General features: G+C 29.4%; 1 protein-coding gene across 2 annotated transcripts in view; it reads right to left on the minus strand.

Annotated features, from left to right (window-relative positions):
• Positions 1–18910, minus strand: part of mav (TGF-beta domain-containing family member maverick) — a 43109-nt gene extending 24199 nt beyond the window's left edge. The window contains exon 1 of one of the 2 annotated variants that reach the window (XM_075363454.1): positions 18704–18910. In XM_075363454.1, the coding sequence (XP_075219569.1) occupies positions 18704–18850 (147 nt within the window). In that variant the 5' untranslated portion in view covers positions 18851–18910. The remainder of the gene's footprint in view (positions 1–18703) is intronic. The other variant, XM_075363455.1, reaches the window with a different exon arrangement.
• Positions 18911–19149: the final 239 nt, after the last annotated feature.

Below are 19149 nucleotides of genomic sequence, written 5' to 3' on the forward strand. Positions count from 1 at the left end.
TTCTATAATATAAATAAAACAGTTTTTAACAAAACGATACTGATATCAAAAAAAGTAAGACACTACATTTCTATTATCAAAATCTGTTATTAATTTAGAATTTTCTTTAAAAAAAATACATGTTAAATATATATAATAGACAGTAGATATACAATAATAAACAACGTTTAAGCGTTCTATACAGTAAAACAAAAAAAAAAAAAATTTGTTACAAAACTCTTAATTTTAGCCCGATTTCATTTATTACACAACGAATAATACATATCACATTTACAGAAATAATACAATTCTTATGATTATACGACCTACCCGTACGAGGACGTTACGATTTAAATAAAGTATTTATTTAACGCTACCCATATAAAATATGATTTATGCATTGTCGATAAAAAAATGGTTACCTTTTTTTATCATTTCTATCAGTAAAAACTGCATCCGTTTAGGTATTGAAATTTCTACTAATAAGATCGCTTAATATTTAATAACAAATTACAGACTACAGCATAAATTATTTAATATATCGCAGATTCTTTTGGTATAAAAAATGTAAAAAATTATTTCCTTTATGATGGAAATTCTTCAAGGGGTAATGGTTATTATATTAAGAATTATAAACAAAAAAAATAACCTATAAAATATAGTGGACAAATTGATCAAAATCGGTGGAAATATTATAATCTGTCAGTTAATTTACGGTATACATTGTGCAACATACGGGGATTCCCGCGTTCCTGGGATAATTGTTTCTCATAAGCGATCAGATATGACGACAAATTTAAATAAAGACTTAAAAAAAAATGATGACACTCGTTAAATTGTCATCGGAAAATACCTTTATTTACGCTTTTTATGGATGTCAAAAACATTATTACCCGCGTATCATATTAATAGTATTACATTACATAATACGCATTACGTCATTAAATCGATATTTGGTTTGCAGTGAAGTATAAATTTAAAAATAGTTTTAAAAAATTACGAGAGGCTTGTCCTATTAGAACAGGAAATATTTCACTTTTTCCTCCTTTCTTTTTTCCCATTGTTAATAGGTAGGTTAACTCTTAGACGGATGTGAATGTCATTATTATTTGTCTCAAAACTATTAACATTTACGAAACAACCATCACTATCACTACTACGAATACTGTTTTATACATAAATATATATGTACACACACACACACACACACACACACACACACACACACACACACACTCACACACACACACACATACATACATTGACCTTTACTCTAAATTAAATTATAATTTTACAGGTTCTATTAATAGGCAAATTTTGTTCAGTCTAATTTAATTGTAAAGTAGGGCCTTATTAAATCGTGAGGTCCGGATAAGTAAATATATTATAATGCACACCATTAAAATTCTTTAATAATGTAATTTGATTTTATTACCTTATTAAATCTCTTGATAAAATTTGACCAGCTTTATTCTATGAATTACCGTTCCTCATAATTGTTTGCGATATAATCGCTACGTTTACTTATTAGGTAATATAGATCGGAATTATAATTCGGCAACTTAAAATAATATTGACAGTAACGGATCTCAAAGTTAAGTAAAGGAACTGGCCACAGCCCAAATTAATCGATAACGTTATAATATAATACCAACATTTTCTACGATATATTTCCATATTTTATTCTTATACATATTAATCTGTTATTTTTCAGTGTATAATACACACTTTATCGTATTATATTTTACAGATGGACACTCCGTACTGTATTAAACCAATTCTTTACTGGGATCGTAACACAATCGCGCGAAATATGGATAGCATCCCGAAGTAGGTACTCTTTTTCGTAAATAATAAAAAAGAAGCTGCTTTGGTATTCGCACAAAGGGATATTAAATTTCGACCGGAGTTCTGTTACGAGTTCTTCAAAATTATGAATAATAAAGAGAAGCGGTTCTAATCCATATTAACACATAAAAATAATAATTCGGTATACCGAAATGGTGATGCGATTAACAAGATTAACAAATACATTTTTTATTTACTTATTTTGTTTTAATGAAACCGTTTTCAAGAAAAATCCATTTTTTATGATTCAAACATTATAAGTATGAAACACTCTTATAACATGTAGACGATAATGAACTTATCTAAAAATTAATTTTTCAAGTCGGTTCGTGCTTACGTTTATCCGCAAGCACACATATACGCGCACCGTACACATACTTATGATGCAGTTAATCGTAAACCGATCTGTGAAACCTGATCGGTATTGAACTGGCGCAGGATAAGATCCTTGTACGGCTTTACTTTTATATAGCTACATAACAAAAAACCTACTAAAAATAGATTTAAAAACTAAATAAACATTTAATTATAATGCAGCGATCGATAACTGAATTATAATCGCATCTTCTTTTACCCGTTAAAGGTATTCGTTCGTTAAATACATTAATTAAAAATAAGATAAATACCGATTCAGACCGAAAAAGATAAACCGTTTAACATCCTGCTGGAAGTTACGAGAAAAAAATTAACAGTGATTGCTGATAGTTGATACTGAGATCGACTCGTAAAACCGGTGTCGGTTAGAAATAAAGCTTCATACTCCTTGTAATTAATATGACTTTTAATTAAAGGACATATGCTATGAAATAGTGACTTATTTGTTCGCCCTGTAGCCGAACAGTTCATCTAAATGTATGTGACCGCGTAATTTTTCGTTTAAAAATCTTCCGCTGACGTTATGTAAAAGAAGACTACTCCGGAACAGTCGGAGGAACTTCTCAAAAGAATCATCACCGAATTCGTTTTGTTTGGTGATGAGTAAGGTATGAGCATTCATAAAATATGAGGCGAATCGATAAAATCCTTTTTTTGAATTATATTAAAAAATCAACGATCGATCAGATTGTTATCATATCTTATGTACTAAATTTATATATATGTATATATATACACACATACACACAAAGTGTATTTGATTGTAAATTGATTAAGCAATGTTATGGTGGGAAAGGTGTTTATTGTCATGTTGTCGGCAAGCGATCGCTATTTAAATGCTTTAAACAAGACTTTAGTGGGCTGTAGTGTATTAGAAGATCTGATTCGCCGGCTTTTACGAGTAATATAATAAAATATTAATCTCGCTATCACTGATCTTATTTATCGTGTTACACATGCCGTACATATGTACTGAATAAGGAGTTTGCATTTATCATCACCAACAAAAAGCCGTTTTTTTTTAATTACGATGTCGGCTACAGAAATTGAAATGCAAAATAAAATTAATTTCTTCCATTATATTTATTTCATTTTCTTTTTTCTAAATCTTAAACGCTTTAAGGTATTTAATATGCCGTTTAACGTATTTAACATACATGTATTTTATTTATTGGAGTATTGATTTTTTATTTTTACAAATAATCATAAAATTATTTGCGTACACAGCCGACCGGTTTGTGTATAAATGGCTAACCAATTTTTAATAAAATTTTAATTTTTAATATGTATGTGCTTTAGTAAAAGACCGATACTTTATGTTAGATTATTTTTAATGTTTACGTTCATACATCGGGCTATACAAATCGGGTTATGCGATCATCAGCTATACGAATTGGAGACACGTTAAAATGAACTGCGCAGAATAAGAACCGCAAACGAACCTGAACCGGGCGTCGGGTTCCCTAAATGAGGTAAACAACATAAACAGAATGGAAAAAATACTTTTGCATCACACGTACCACCGTTTTTTTTTATAAATTTCATTATAAAATAACTCTGAAATATTTCTTTTTATAAAATATTTATACGTTTTTTGTAGTGTAGAATGATATAATTAATTCTATATTTTCGCAAAATATGGAAAGATAACTATTTATATCTATAACTATTTTAATTATTATATTGTTCAGAATATTGAATTTTTCATTTGAATTTGCATAAATTTAATAAGAAAAACATTTAGAGTTCTTCCCATAATCGGCTGCCGTTTGGGAATATTGTTTACAGAACCTTCATATAGATTTTTCATTACGACACATGCGTTTAAAAAATTACAATCGATATAGAAAAAATCAGTGCACGATTATAACATTACGTACAGTCACTCGAAACACGCTGATGATCATACGGAGACAGTAATACAGTAATACTCAAGACAGATTCCGGATCGTTCAAAACAAGTTTATTTTGACTACGTTTTACTTTCAACAAGTTTCCGTTTTTGGTGATTTCAGTATTATTAGTTTCTTCTCTTGCTCGTGTCCAATTTATATCAGATTTAAAAATATTCACACCGAATCGCTCAGTATAATAGTGGAAACAACAATAATAATAATAATAGAATCACCATGTTACTAAAATACATAAACTGTACTGCTACGTCTGAACAATATTCTATAATGGAAAAACGGGACGCAGCTTCAAAAAATATAAGTGAAACCCATAGAAATAAATAAAGATTCCCTACATTAATAAAATCATTAATATTCTGCATACACATGAAAAAAGATAAATAATTTTGTAATTTATACCACAGAATTACTAATTTAGACCATCATATACTTAGACAGTATGTATTTAGTCATTGTACTTAATTTAATACATGAATACATGCGACGTATTATATATATTTATATATGTTTACGAACGTGTGCGGCCGAATAATTACTACTTATATTCATTTGCGTTAAATAAAAGTGAAAGTACGTGATTTATGTAAGACGACTACGTATGCATATATTTAGCCGGCAGCCTGCTGGTACGTGTTATTTATTAAGCATAACATAACGTTTTATGAGCTCGTAATTTTAAGAACGAATTACATACGCACGTGCGCGCACAGATACAGATAAGCATAACTTGTAGCTTGTATACCTTCCAGTACGACGTATTTATTCTTTTATTATATTATTTTCTCGTAGAATTATAAGTGGCTTTGTTAAGATATTAATATTATTAAGGAATTTTTAATAAAAAGTTGACTTATTAAAAAAATGTATATCTACGCATCTATCGGTATACTGATATTTTACCTCACTTACTTGTTGTAATAAAAATCAAAACTACATCTATAGCGGGAATATGTACGTAGCACGAATCTGCCGCCTACAGTAATAGGTTTCAGTACAGAGAGTAAATCGGAGTTTAATGTTCTCGGAGCTGAGAACGCGTTGTTATTAAGGCGTTTCGTTTTCCTCAGCCCTTTTTCGTATAAAAGATTTTCTATAGAAGTAAAAAATTCTAATAGTTTGCATAGGTCTCGAAATAGTCGCTAGATGGTTTTTTCATATATGATGCTTCGTTCGGGTCGATTTTTAAACGGGCGTGGATTTGTAATTTTTGTGTATCGAATGACCTTTTTCTGTTTGACAGGTTTTTCTTGCCTATTATATTTATTCTTATATTAATTACATTTATAATACATATCGATACAGTTATCGGCCAAGGATACCGCGGTTTTTCCTTATATCTTCTCGTTTTTAAATATATTTAATATCTTTAATTTTAAATTCTAATTGAGTCTGTCCTTCGGTTTACCCGATTAACCTTCTAGTATGTGACTTTTTTCGACTGCAGCTTGAAACCGTGTATCGTGTTGTGTTTGTTTTATTTTATCTCATTTTATTTCAATAAATGAAATTAATATCTGTAATATTTTATTTATATTATCATTTTTATACTTATTTTATTTGAGTACCTGCGCTCTGTTTATAATCTAGTGGTAAATAAAAAAGTTGATAAATATTCTGAAACGATTAAAAGACCACACACATCAGTCGGCCAGAGATTTATATTTTAATAAAATAACAATAGTTACCGACAATGTTAATATCGGTTTTTACCAGATTTTTGAAAACGTAGACTTACTGTAAAAAATAAACGAATCGGTTTATACCTACTCTCTTTGTAGTAAAGACGTCTTTTACAAGCGTAAAAGAATTATATTTATTAATGTTGTAATTATTATTATCATCACAAAATCCTTTTAAAAAGCACTCCATTCACCGGAAATTAAACATGTTCTTTACGCTAATTCCGTTCCTTCAGTCGTTTTTAGAAACAGGAATACATTTTATAACAGAAGCAAAATATTGTTTTTACTTTATTTTACTTAAATCATCATTAAAACCGTCAACAAATTTACCGCTTTTAAAATGTTGACTTTTATACATTACATACTGTTTCTAAAAGTTCTTACTTTTCTAAAATTCTAATTCTTTTAAAACAACTTTCTAGGAATATTTATCCTGTCGATCCACGTTTTAGGTTGAATCCTTATATAACGTATATAACATACCGTTCGTAGTACCACTATTTTTGTGATATTTTTGCGTTTAATATAAAATTAAAGAAAAACAGGTAATTATTCCGGTGTGGATATTTTCTTAATTATTTTATCTAGGCGTCAAGCAATAACGGCCGAAGTTATTTTTAACAAAACTTACTGGTGAACTTATTTATCTGAATCTTGACTAAAGTTTTTGCCATAACGACTTAAAATATTAAATAAGAGCCCTTTTCTTTCTCTATGAGGATTTGTTTTTTGTACTTACTCGCTGAGAGTTAAAAAACTAAAAATCAGTCATTAAAAGTGGCAAAAAATTTAAGGAAACAACATTAAATTTTATCATAAGCTCTAAAAAAGACACGCACGCCGAGAAAGGGTCTTGATTGGAGTGTTTTGTGTGATTTACACGTTCAGAATGAATCTTATTAAAACAGTTTCTTATTAAAACAGGATCCCGTTTTAAAATTTCAAAGTAATTATTAATTCCTTATATCGAAGCCGGCGGTTTATCAAAGGATCCGCCTTTATTAATTTTTTTATATGATTAATTCTATATTATCACTTAGTATTCCGAAACATATGATAATATTCGTAGAAAATATTCGAGATAATCTTCATTCAAGGACGTTCCTTCGGTGTACATTTAACATTAAAACTATTCTATAAAAATTATATACATATATGTATATAAATACATTCCATTAAAGGTTTCATTATTGTTGCTATTCATTAAACCCCCCCCCCCCCCGCGCGTTTGCAGCTTACGCAGTAGCGTAATCGCATAAGTTTTAGATATGAAAAAACGATTATAAATATCGAAACGCAGTTTTTCGTTTAAAAAATCGTTCACTTCAATAGTGTGAAAAAACTTACTACTGAACCCCCAGAGGAACTTCCTGTAGAAAACACAGGAGCATGAAATCGGCCCGAACAATGAAAATGACAAAAAGTTAATTTAAATTTTAAACCATTTTTATTTTAAAATTTGTCATTATTAATTTTGCAAAGCGACTTTCTTCTCTAAAAAGAGGTCACAGAAACATGTATGTTACTTCGTCCTTTATTTATCAATTTTTTTTTAGAACGATCCGATGTTTTCGTAAGTCTAAATAATGTTTTGACGTTCATATCGATTATTTAGATTATTTCTTAAGAAGAAATTTTAGCTCAAAAATACAATCATTTACTCGACCTCCTGATCATAAAAGTTAAGAAAGTTTCGGTTTTTATTTGTTAAACGGTAGATAGGACAGTAGACATTGCATATAATGTGCATATAATGACACGTACATAATTTGTCGATCCGGAGCGGAGAATAAATAGCATGATAAATTAAGTATTAAAAAAAAATCTTTGGACCGTGTTTACACGCAAAAGAAAACTCGGATATTTCATGATGTACATAACTCGGGCCGTATTCCTTTAATATATATTTATATATCAGTGCGACTTTAAAATTGAATCGTTGCCAAAAAATGAGTTCGCGGTCATTTTTAGTTCTAATCGTGTTTTTGAGAGCTTTCTACAGTAGTAAAACCGAACTAAAAGTTATTAAAGAACGAAAACAAAAGGACTCTAAAAAAAAATAATAAAAGATATATATGTATTTCCTATATCCTATGTTTAAGTGTAACAGCTGGAGGCAACAACTTCTTTAAAATTTAGCCTGTCTGGCCCTGGCTTCCACCCTCGCGCTATATAGCAGCAGCATTATTCAGACACCGACACGCGTGCGAGTAGAATACACATACTCGTAAACACATGTAATACATTCTTGACCCGAAAAATACGCACGTTTCCGTCTTATAATTACTTATTTCTGTTCATTTTTCCTCACTGTTTCGCTTGTAAATAACATCTTATTTACTTCTTCCTTTTACTGATGTTCAGAATTTCTTACTTTTACATTAATGTAAGAACGAAATCATAAATACTATACTACATATATTTTCTCGTTCTGTTTCTGTTCTCTCGTAATTCACGATTGATTTATTTCGTTATTCTTTTAAAGTTCATTCACAATCAGATTTTAAAAAAATAAATAAATAAATAAAAGCCTACAACGATACAAATCTGATGACAACAGTTAGCGAATAAAAAAGTAAATATAAAAATTAACTTCGTTTTGATACTGTTTAATAGTCATTTAAGTAATTATAAAAATAGAAAACTTAATTTTGCGTTTTTAATAATAATAAAAAACACCGGAAGCGTATGACTTACTTTCAAATGTTACGTGATAAGTGAAAACGAATATTTAGGCCATACAAAATAGAATCGTACGTAAGAAAACTGCTTTATTATCTTACGATCATCAAAAATTGAATTTTTTTATACGCTATTTCCAATCAAAAAACTAGTTTCGGGTAATCCGTAACCTCCCTTTTGTATTTCTCCGTCTGCGTACCAATTTTTGTAAACAAAAAAAAGTGTGTGTGTGTGTGTGTGTGTGTGTGTGTGTGTGTGTGTGTGTGTTCGTTGCTGGGATCCCATGATACGAATCGATATATTCATAAAGAAATAACGAGGTATTAAATATTAAGCCAGCAGAATAAAATATATCAGTAGTTATACAAATATTACCTAGATAATAAAATTATAAAGGACGTACAGAGAAAGGAAGACATCGAAAGCGGCTTTTATTAATGAAAAAATCTGCTGATATCCGATATATGTTAAGAATTAGACAGAATATCTTTAAAATGTTTGTACCGATTGCAGCGCTTTATGAAAACGAAACAGAAATCGGGAAGTCAGTTAAGTAAAGATTATTATCGGAGAATATTGAAAATAAGAACGATTAGTGGACTAAAAATGGAAGAAGTTTTAAGAGGAATCGGAGAAGAATGTAGTTTTCGGTAAATTCTTGTGAAAAGGACAAGCAGGTGACCATGTATAAGGACATCTAGGGTTGGTGAATTCGATTCTGTTATCGTAGTGGGTACAAACAGTATACTGGACAGAACGCGGGGGATATAATGATGCAAAGCTAAACATCATCTTAATACATGTATATAAATCCAAATTTCCATATGTATGTTTTCATGCGTGTGTTTTTATCGATGTCCACTTGAAATTCAACAACGGCAATCAAAATGATTCTTCTACCGATGTATTTATTAAACTTTGAGCCCAATTTTAGGCTTTAATTTATTTAGATAACTACTATTGAATAGTAGTAAGTGAGTAGTAGTCACTTACTACTAAGTTAGTAGTAAGTTTTGAATAGTAGCAGTAGTAAGTTTAAACAGATAGCGTGTTCTATTTACAGCGTGTTTATTATTATTTTTAGTCTCGTGAAAAAATCGTTTTCTATAAGAGATAGCTTTATAGTTCCTTTATAGTTGACATTTACGAATAAGACTGAATTTTACTCGTTAACATCTATTTAACTATTCTCGAGATATCTCGAATACATATTTAATAGAAAATTTTATTACACCACAATTTTCGTAGGTAGAAGAGCGATATGAGTTTTCATAGTTCCAATCGTCTGTGTGGTGCATTTTTGTAATTAATTTTACGTTTATAAATAACAGCTAAGATGAGTTTTATTTTCGTGTTATTTTTGCGTTCTATACAAAACTAAAATAACACGACTTTCGCTTCAATGTCTTTTTTGTTTTAATTTTTCCCCGTTAAATAGATCTCTGCTTGTTTGTTTGCTTGTACAGGGCTCTCTCACGACCGATTGCTTCTGCGTACAAATAAATGACATGACCTGTTTTAACGAAACTTGACGACTAAACTTATTTCATCTGGACGTAATTTTATACACGATTAAATTCTTAGCATTTTCTACTACTTCTTCACTCGAAATATTCGTCTGTGAGCCGCACCCTCTTCACGAAAACATAGATTTTTGGCATCTGCTCGCTAAGGATACACGCTTTATAAAAACTAGAAGTAATAGCATAAAATTTATTTTACCTTTCGGTAAAGGTTTGTTTAATTTACACGTCAGACGTATTTTAGCAAAATATTTCAAGCGGTATCAATTAAGACGAACAGAATGGTATATAACTTATGTAAAGGATTTCAGATATTTCAAGCGAGGACTTCTTCGCCCGTTCGGCGGGAAAGTTTTTTTCTGCATTTTGTACGCTATAGGTGAATATTTTTAAAGATCGTAGACGCACATGAACTGAAGCAAATAAAATTTAAAACGAATTTTGAATAATATTTCCTTTTTTTACTGCGGATAATAAATAATTCTTGGTATTCGGAGGAATGCTGGATGGTTTAGTTAGTATGCTATATGTATTGTACCTTTGTTCGCAAGAGAGTGATTTGCAGATTTGATGTACCGTTTTTTAGAGGGAAACTTATGATGTGTAGTGGATTGTACGTGTCATTAAAAATGTCAAGCATAATTTGTCAGAAATGTCATTCCCTATGATTCTTTTTATGTTTAGTCATAGTATCGTAGATGTGTGTGTGTGTGTGTGTGTGTGTGTGTTTGTGTGTGTGTGGGTGTGTGTGTGTATCTATACCGTGTGTTAACAACGCGCTTCAGGCTTCATTGCAGACAGTTGCACATATGAATTTAAAGTTGTAATAAATTAGACTATGTGTATATTTAATCTCATTCATAGTTTGTTCATAATTCATGTTTTCGACTTCTAATAATAAGTATGTTTAATTGTAGTGATATTTCTAAGTATAGTCCTGCTTAATTAACATAATTGTTTGATTTACTATTATTTATTTTATTTTTTTGTAATAAGGCTCTTTCGTTGCTTTTTCTGGATTTCAAGCTATATTATAGCTTATCGTTTAGCAGTTATAGTTAGAGTTAGCATAGTTATTTAGCAGTTTAGATAGTTATCATTTTGCGGGCCGATAATATGAATGATTTAAAGAAAGGATATATTGGAGCGCTTAACTTTTTCTAAGTATTGAAATCTAAGGTTAATTTTTAAAGTACCATATGTTAAGACGAGCACGAAACAAAATAAATCTTATCGGTGCCAAATTCACCGTCCTTGAGCTTTTAATTCATGTCGTATCCCAGTTATGTAAATTCAGAGAGGAAAAAAGTAGTGAGACAAGATGTATTTCTAGCTATGCAGTTTTTATATCGTATTAAAAGTACAATATTTTAATAATTGTTTTGATTCTCTAAATCGACAGACTCCTGCAGTATTACCTGTACTCCAGTTGGCTGTCCGAAACAAAATACCGATTTCTAATTTTATTATCGATTAAATGATCTTTATGTTAGGTTTTAAATATTGTTCATTGTGTTCTACTCTTTTACGGTTAAGCTTTGTTCGGAGTCGCTCGGCGTGCACAAAACATCTTTATAAAAAGAGACTTATTGAAACAAAAGAGTAAATCTTCAAAGATCGACTCATTTTTTCTAACGTTGTCAATAAATCTATTCTCAAATGAAGAGTGGAGCTTGATACAAACTCATATTAACTTACTCGTATGTTTCCTATTTATTTTTGTTCTCTATGTGATGATACCGCTTACTGTATTTCGGAAAAGATCATATTCTTAATGTTCTATTTTTCATAAATAATTTGGGCACGTTTGTGCTAGTTATTAATAAATAATTTTGAAATTTAATAATTTCACAAAAACTTACTGAACTAAACTAAAACCTTTATTATATAGATCGTATTTTTTCCGTGTTCTTTCTTTTGAACACGGATTTGGCTTTTTAATCTATGCCAAATTGCTACCGACGTTATGTTTTTGTATTTTTAAAAAGTTTTTATACACGTACGTTAATTTGTTTTTATCATTTTACAATAAAATTTAATTTTGGAAATTTAAAGCTAGAAATTTAGTCATCATAATGCCCTGTACTTTATTTTGATTAGTGTTCATGCTCCGTTCTTAAATTATTATTAACGTATAAAACCGATCACAAAATTTTAGATTTCTAACTCCAATTTCACAGAAATATTGAGAAAACTGAATTTCAGTGTCATTTTAGCTTATTGAATTTTACGTAAACTGTATTTTGCATTCTACGTAGGCCAAATTTAAGTTACCCAAAGGTTCCAGAACGCAACCCTTTTGCTAAGCGGGAATCGTCTGTTGTCGTTAGAGATGTTTGGGGCGCGCCTTATGTCGCGTATAAACTTTTTGTATTAGAGAAACTTGAATGTACCTAATATTTGTTAAAATACTGCACTTTTTGGTTCATTTCACAATTCTGTTGCGCATAAGAAAACTTTAATTTATTAACCGTTTGGTCCGATTAAAAAAAAAAAAAACTATAAAATTATCTTTTTTCAGGTAAAGCGATTTCATAACAATAGTTAAAAGTCGATAATCTAATAGACTTTGGGAAATTTAGCCGTAATAATAATAATAATTTTTTTATAATACAACGCAATAGGTATTTGTTATGAGGTCGAAATAAAATCTCATAAAAATTAAAAAGTATTATTAAATATATTTTAATTAATACTTAAACATTGAATTCACGTAGAATTAAATTTAGAAACAATAGTCACGAATATAGAAACACGTTTTACCTTTTCATAGTTTTACGGTTCGGCGCGTATTATTTAAATTCTTCACTTACCTAAAAATTCATAAAACAAATTTATACTTATATTTTGAAGCGACAGTTCAAATTATTAAACGTAATTATTACGCAACTTATGTCAGGTAATTTCTCAAAAACCCGTTCCACTATCATCGATATTTGATGATTCCGCGTTCCTTAAATATTTGTTTAACCTTCGATCATCAAAATAGTGTTTTCCTAGTCATTTAATGATTTCGACTTATGGATTTCCTTAAAAATAAATTTTAACTAAATTAAGAATTTTTTTTACCTCCAGGACCACCGTTAGGTATTGCTTCAGAGGATGAGATGAATGATTCGTAGCGTGTGTGAAAATGCCATGCCTGACTGAAATTCGAACCCGGTACCTCCGGATGAAAAGCCAAAACGCTATCACTCGCGTAACGGAGGCTGGCAAGAATACATTCTACGACATGCATATTATCGGAATTATACTTAGACGAGGGAAAATACATGTTACGTAAATTTTGTAATAGGCCTACACACGATCGCCGGTCACCGTACCGTTCGTAATACAGTCGGGTTTCACAAGGTAGAAAGGAATCAGTGGTTCGCCCCGTACCTCCCTGCTTAGTACGCCTCAAACGGTACCGTATAAACTTTTATGACGATAGATGATTGTAAAAGGGTTATACTTATAAATAATTAAATCGCCCTTCGAACCGATAACGTTAGTAACCGACATATGTAAATTATTTTTCCGTTGTGAATTCATAACAGCCGGTCGTCAGTCGCATCCGTTAAGCGACTTTAAAATTGCATGCGATTTATACCCATACACATTATAACATACCTTCACACCCCTTAAAAAAATCAGAATTATAAAAAATCCGAAAACAGTTTTTAAATATTTATCTGAAGAGCATTTGCAAGCCCCAATCGAGTGAACGTTTCGTTTACTATAATCGGGATTGGTAAAATTTACAATCATTGTTCAACATTTTTTTTTACCTTTCTTCACCCCATCTCAAGGTTGAATATCAAAAATCTAGATATTGGTTTATTGACATGAGGGTTACACTCACCAAAAATCAGGTTGATTTGTTCATTTATTACAAAAAATTTAAAAAATAACAGTTTAAAAAAAAATCAATTTTAATTTTTGAAACTCGGAATGAAACTCAAAAAATCTAGAAATTGGTTTTTAGATGTTCATAATCAATCAGTTCAAGCCCAGTTCACGCAGTGATAAGACACTCACAGTCCACAGTTCAGTAATTCAATTCATAAAGTTTGTGCTTCAACCGCCAAATCTTTACTACTACTTACTTTTTTTTTTCGGGGTGAGATATATCCAAAAACCTTCTCAGTTATTCCAAGAAACATGTGTAAAATATTTTTTTAGCGATACATCAAGTGTTTTTTTATCCCGAACAAAAAAAAACCGTCCTTTTTATATAACAGTATAGACATGCCACGTGAGAAAGAATATTAATAATGATGTACACGTACATGAATGAATCGTTTAATAAATACTATATCGAGATCGTTCTACAGTCATCGGCCGGTTATTTTTAAAATTTGTTTATTTATTCGTTACTACTTGTAGCAATAACTACCGGTCGTTTTTGTCAGCGCATGTTTTCCAACATTACAACAATTTGTTTGCTAAAGAATGCCGGTAAACGTTTCCGTACATTTTTAATCCGCAGTTTTATTTATAATATTTTTACGGTTAATATTTTTTTATTATCTCTTTTTTATAACTCAAAAATAAAATTTCCTTTACCATTTTAATCACTCGGGGAAATGAATCGATAACAAAATTTAAATCTGTACAGCAAAAATCTTAAATTACCTTGAAGGATTTAATACCTTCTTTTATAAATTAATTAAAAATACATTTAAGTCGTTTTTGACGGCGTGAAGAAGGCAAAAGTCCTTGTTTTTTTTTTAAAGTCAACATCATTTTTATATTAGTTCTAAGTATTATATTTACAATAGTTTGTTTCAGTAGCTTTTACTTTGAATAATGAGCCTCTAAAAAAAAAAAAATTGATTTATAAAATGAAAATCGAGTTTTGCAAATAAATAAAATTTTTTACCGAGTAACATTTTAAGCTACCGCTTAAAATTTTAAAATAAAAATCTGCTCAAGAAAGACGGCGATCTCTCGAAAAAACGTTTGAGAAAATATATTTTACGTTCCAACGAAAGAAAACTGATACGTCCGTCTTTTTCTTCGGGGATATTTATTAAGTACATAAATTAATTATACTGTATAAGACTGATTATTTTATTTGTTTCTAAGTTTATTACATTACAAAAATGTTGCGATAATCAAATTGGTTATAAAAATCTCCTTTTTTTAAATGTGGCAAAACGATTAATTATTAAAAATATGTAAAACAGTAACAATTTATCGGTTATTTAAAAAAAATATCGTTCTTTAATTTTCATCCGAGTATCTTCGGTTTAACACGCGAAGAACGTTTGTATTACGAGTAATATTATTTACGACAACGGGTTAAGATGATTGATTTCCTTGTTATCAGGTTATCGTATTTATTTTATAACTAAAATTAGAAAGTTTGATTTTTATTTATATTTATTTAAAGATTAAATTCATATTACCGATGATACGTATATTTTTATTTATAGTATAGTTAACTTATCGTGTTTATAACGCATCGTAAAGTTAAATATATTACGAGCAGTTAACGTAAAATATTTGTTTATTTAAAGTTCTAAGGTAATTCTTTGATTTATTATTTATTAGTCACTTGAATTATAATATGATTTGTCATCTTGTAATTCACAACATGAATCTACCTAAGGTATTACATAAGAATGTATAAACAGCGAACGTCATCGTACTATAGGTGTAAAGTAGGTAAACCCCCGCTCGTACGATCTATCGATCACTTCACGATAAAAAAACTTTCGTGTTACATTCCTATATATATATATATATATATATATATATATATATATATATATAACACGTAGCTAATCAAACAGAAATGTAGAACATTTCACTATAAACAGAACATCGACTTCAAATTTCATAAGATTGTGCAAAAACTTTGCGGTGGTGATATGTTTATAAATAAAATTACAAATGCACGTGCATATCAGCGTGTGACGTATATTCCCGACAAGCGCACCCTCATGTACTGACCCGATTAATCTTTATTAAATTTACTAATGTTTTCCTTAGTACTTAAAATCAACGGGTAAATAATTTAAAAAAAATTTAATTATGACTATAGGGCTTTCAATTCGACGTAAATAAGGACTGACGTTTATCAAAAAAAAAGCTCAATTAAATGATAAAAAAGAAATTAGGGAAATTAATCACGAAAATCTTAAAATTCCAGATGTATTTTGTTTTCAAAACTATAAAAAAGGAAGAAATTTAAAGATTTTGTTTACACGAAAAACTGTATGTTTCATTACGTTTTTAAATTGATTTTCATTTTATTTCATGTAACTCGTTTTAAGAGGGGAAAATAAACTCTTTAAGTAAAATAATAATGTCTGGAACACGAAATATTTTTTTTATGTTTTTCAAAACAGTCAAAAGTAAAAAAATAAAATAAGATAGACGATTTAATTAACATGAAAATAAGCTGTTATGTATTTTTTAATCAATTTAAAAATTTTAAGTTTTATTTTTTACATCTCCATTTTTCCTCTACTATCGCATACGTTTTTATAAGATACTAATCCTTGCTTAGTTTTAAAAGGTAAATATGCGAGTATATAAATAAATATTAATCTTTTGAAACACCAAATAAATTTAAATCATTTTTTGTGTCTTCCTTGAACAATATTCGATTCAAATGAAAAACAATCTTATGAATAATTAAGTTTTAAAATTACAAAAAAATAAATAATTAAATAAATATGCGGTTTAAATTGAAGAAAAAAAAAGAGAGAAAAATTATTCCATCATTTGTTTAATATATAATTAAAATAGTAATAAAACATTTAAAAGGAAAGGAAGGATCTTGACACCTATCTCCCAGCTCTAGAAATAGACACTTCTGTTCAGTTACGTCGGTTTTATTTCTCGTATGTTTTATTTCAACCGACCATTCAAAACTTGGTCGATGGTAACGTAATTAAAATACGGAAATATGTCATAAAATATCATGGTAATAACGGGAAAAATTAAGTTTATAGTAACCATTTTATTCTCGACTAGAACACATAGCTTAAAAAAAGAAAAAATTGTAAGAATACAATATTAGGAATATTTCCTTTAAAAAAAGTCTTTTAACCATTTAATTCTACAATTAATGTTATTCGACGGCCAGAACATGGTGTTAATAGGCAGCTTTCAAATATAGAAAGCGGGTACGAACAGAACGTCTATTAAAAATTGTATCGAACAATCAGATTTATTTATCGTTAATTTACGAACAATTATCGTCTTGAATAAATTTATTAATAGAATTTCAGTTTGAAAAAATAAGTTTTAATAAGCTGAGCTTTAATACTCTGTAGTATACAACTGCTGATAATCTCTCTAGGGATACATAACTTTGTCTTGGTGCAAACAACTGAGCAGGCCTTTGTTTATTTCAACGCTGCAATTTTCACTGGAAGTCGATTATTGTTTTATGTTTTTGTTTATGTGTTTTTTGTCTTAATTCATGTCTTACGCAGATTTTTTTAAACATTAAAATTAATTACGATACTTTTAATTATAATTTTTTTTTTTAATATATTTTGGTATTAATAAATTATTATCAATCACTTGGGAGTTCTTATTTCACTATAAAAACTTATTCTTCATAAAAACTTATTACTTCTAGTTCTTCATACGAACTTATTACTTCTTTCTTATTTCATTATAAAAACAAAAACCATGTGCCTTATCAGTTGACCTTTATATTGTGATTAAAAAATATTAATGTATAATAATAATAGAAATTTATATTAGAAAAATATAATTTAAAATATTGTCTAAAAAAAATATAAATAAATAAAGTAAACCAAAAAATAGGTAATTGGGTCAACAAGTATGTAAGTACTTTGTATAGTTACTTTACTTACATACAAAATCATTTTATTATTTTTATTTTTTAAGTCTTCACGTACAAAAAAGTTATTTGAATACAAAATTCTTTTTAATATATATAAATACATTTAAAGTGTAGTGCTAAATAATTGTTCAATAATATTTTATGTACGCTAGAATTAATTTATGGTTTTATTATAACTAACTTTTCATATATATGTACTAATGACATTTATTTATTAGTAGATATTGAAATTAAAAAAAAAAAGACAACTGGAAGAAAGTAACAAGATAATGTCATACAAACAATAAATGTGTGTGTGTTTGGGAGGTACTTAAAAATTCGTATTCGATCAATTGCCGTTATTTGTTTTATATATATATCTCGCGACAATGTAATATACATATATTACAAAATTATAATTAATTTAAATTAATTATTCAAATAATTTAAATTAAAATTATAATTTCTTGACTTTAAACGGTTAATTTAATCTTCTATTTCTGGGAGATATAACAAAACTTTACATGATAGGTAATTAACTATTTTACTAAATCCAATAATTTTATAGTTTTTTTTTTTTTACAGTTTATTATAATGCAAATCTTATTCAGAGACTGGATATATATATATATTTTATACTTTTAAAACTTAATTGTATTTATTGAGTTTTATAGAAATGTAATTTAGAAGAAATAGATGAAAATAAAAATCTTTATTTTTAAGAATAATATGTATTATTATCTCGTTAAATTCTATAAATTTGTTGACAACTGTGTTTTTTTTATCATTAAGAAAAAAAAAAGAGTAAAGCTACATGTCTCCCTTACATTTAAAATTTAAATCAAGATCGTGTGATAGTTAATTTTTACAACTGTTGCATAACAATCTGTAAGAAATACGTGGACATACCTTGGAAACGTCCGGTATCCTGGAGAGATTTAAACCTTGTAGAACGTATTCGCGCAACTGCGTCAGCTGGAGGTCAGAACCCGAGGAGGCAGTCGTTGCAGAGGCAAGCAACAGCAGCGAGAACGACAGCTGTATACACAATCCCATAGCAATGCACTACTTCACGACCACCTCCGGCAGCATCATCGTGCCATGTGGTCCGTTCGAGTGCCGTACGATACTTTTATATGCGAATGCATCGCGTGCGACCAGGGAAACCCGCGCTAAGACCGTCGATCGGCTTTACTATTGGCCGGGAGGCGTGGCTTGCTCTTGTTAAAGAGATCTGTTGCCGGAAGTAGTAGTTCCTCCGGCTCCAAGAACTCATTCTGTAGCGGGAACGATCGATGAAATAATGAATATACGTCGGTGAGGTCGAACGGCACGCGGCAGGTAACAATCACCCG

Source organism: Lycorma delicatula, chromosome 4 (genome assembly GCF_047948215.1).
Source record: "Lycorma delicatula isolate Av1 chromosome 4, ASM4794821v1, whole genome shotgun sequence".
In the NCBI taxonomy this organism is placed as follows: Eukaryota; Metazoa; Arthropoda; class Insecta; order Hemiptera; family Fulgoridae; genus Lycorma; species Lycorma delicatula.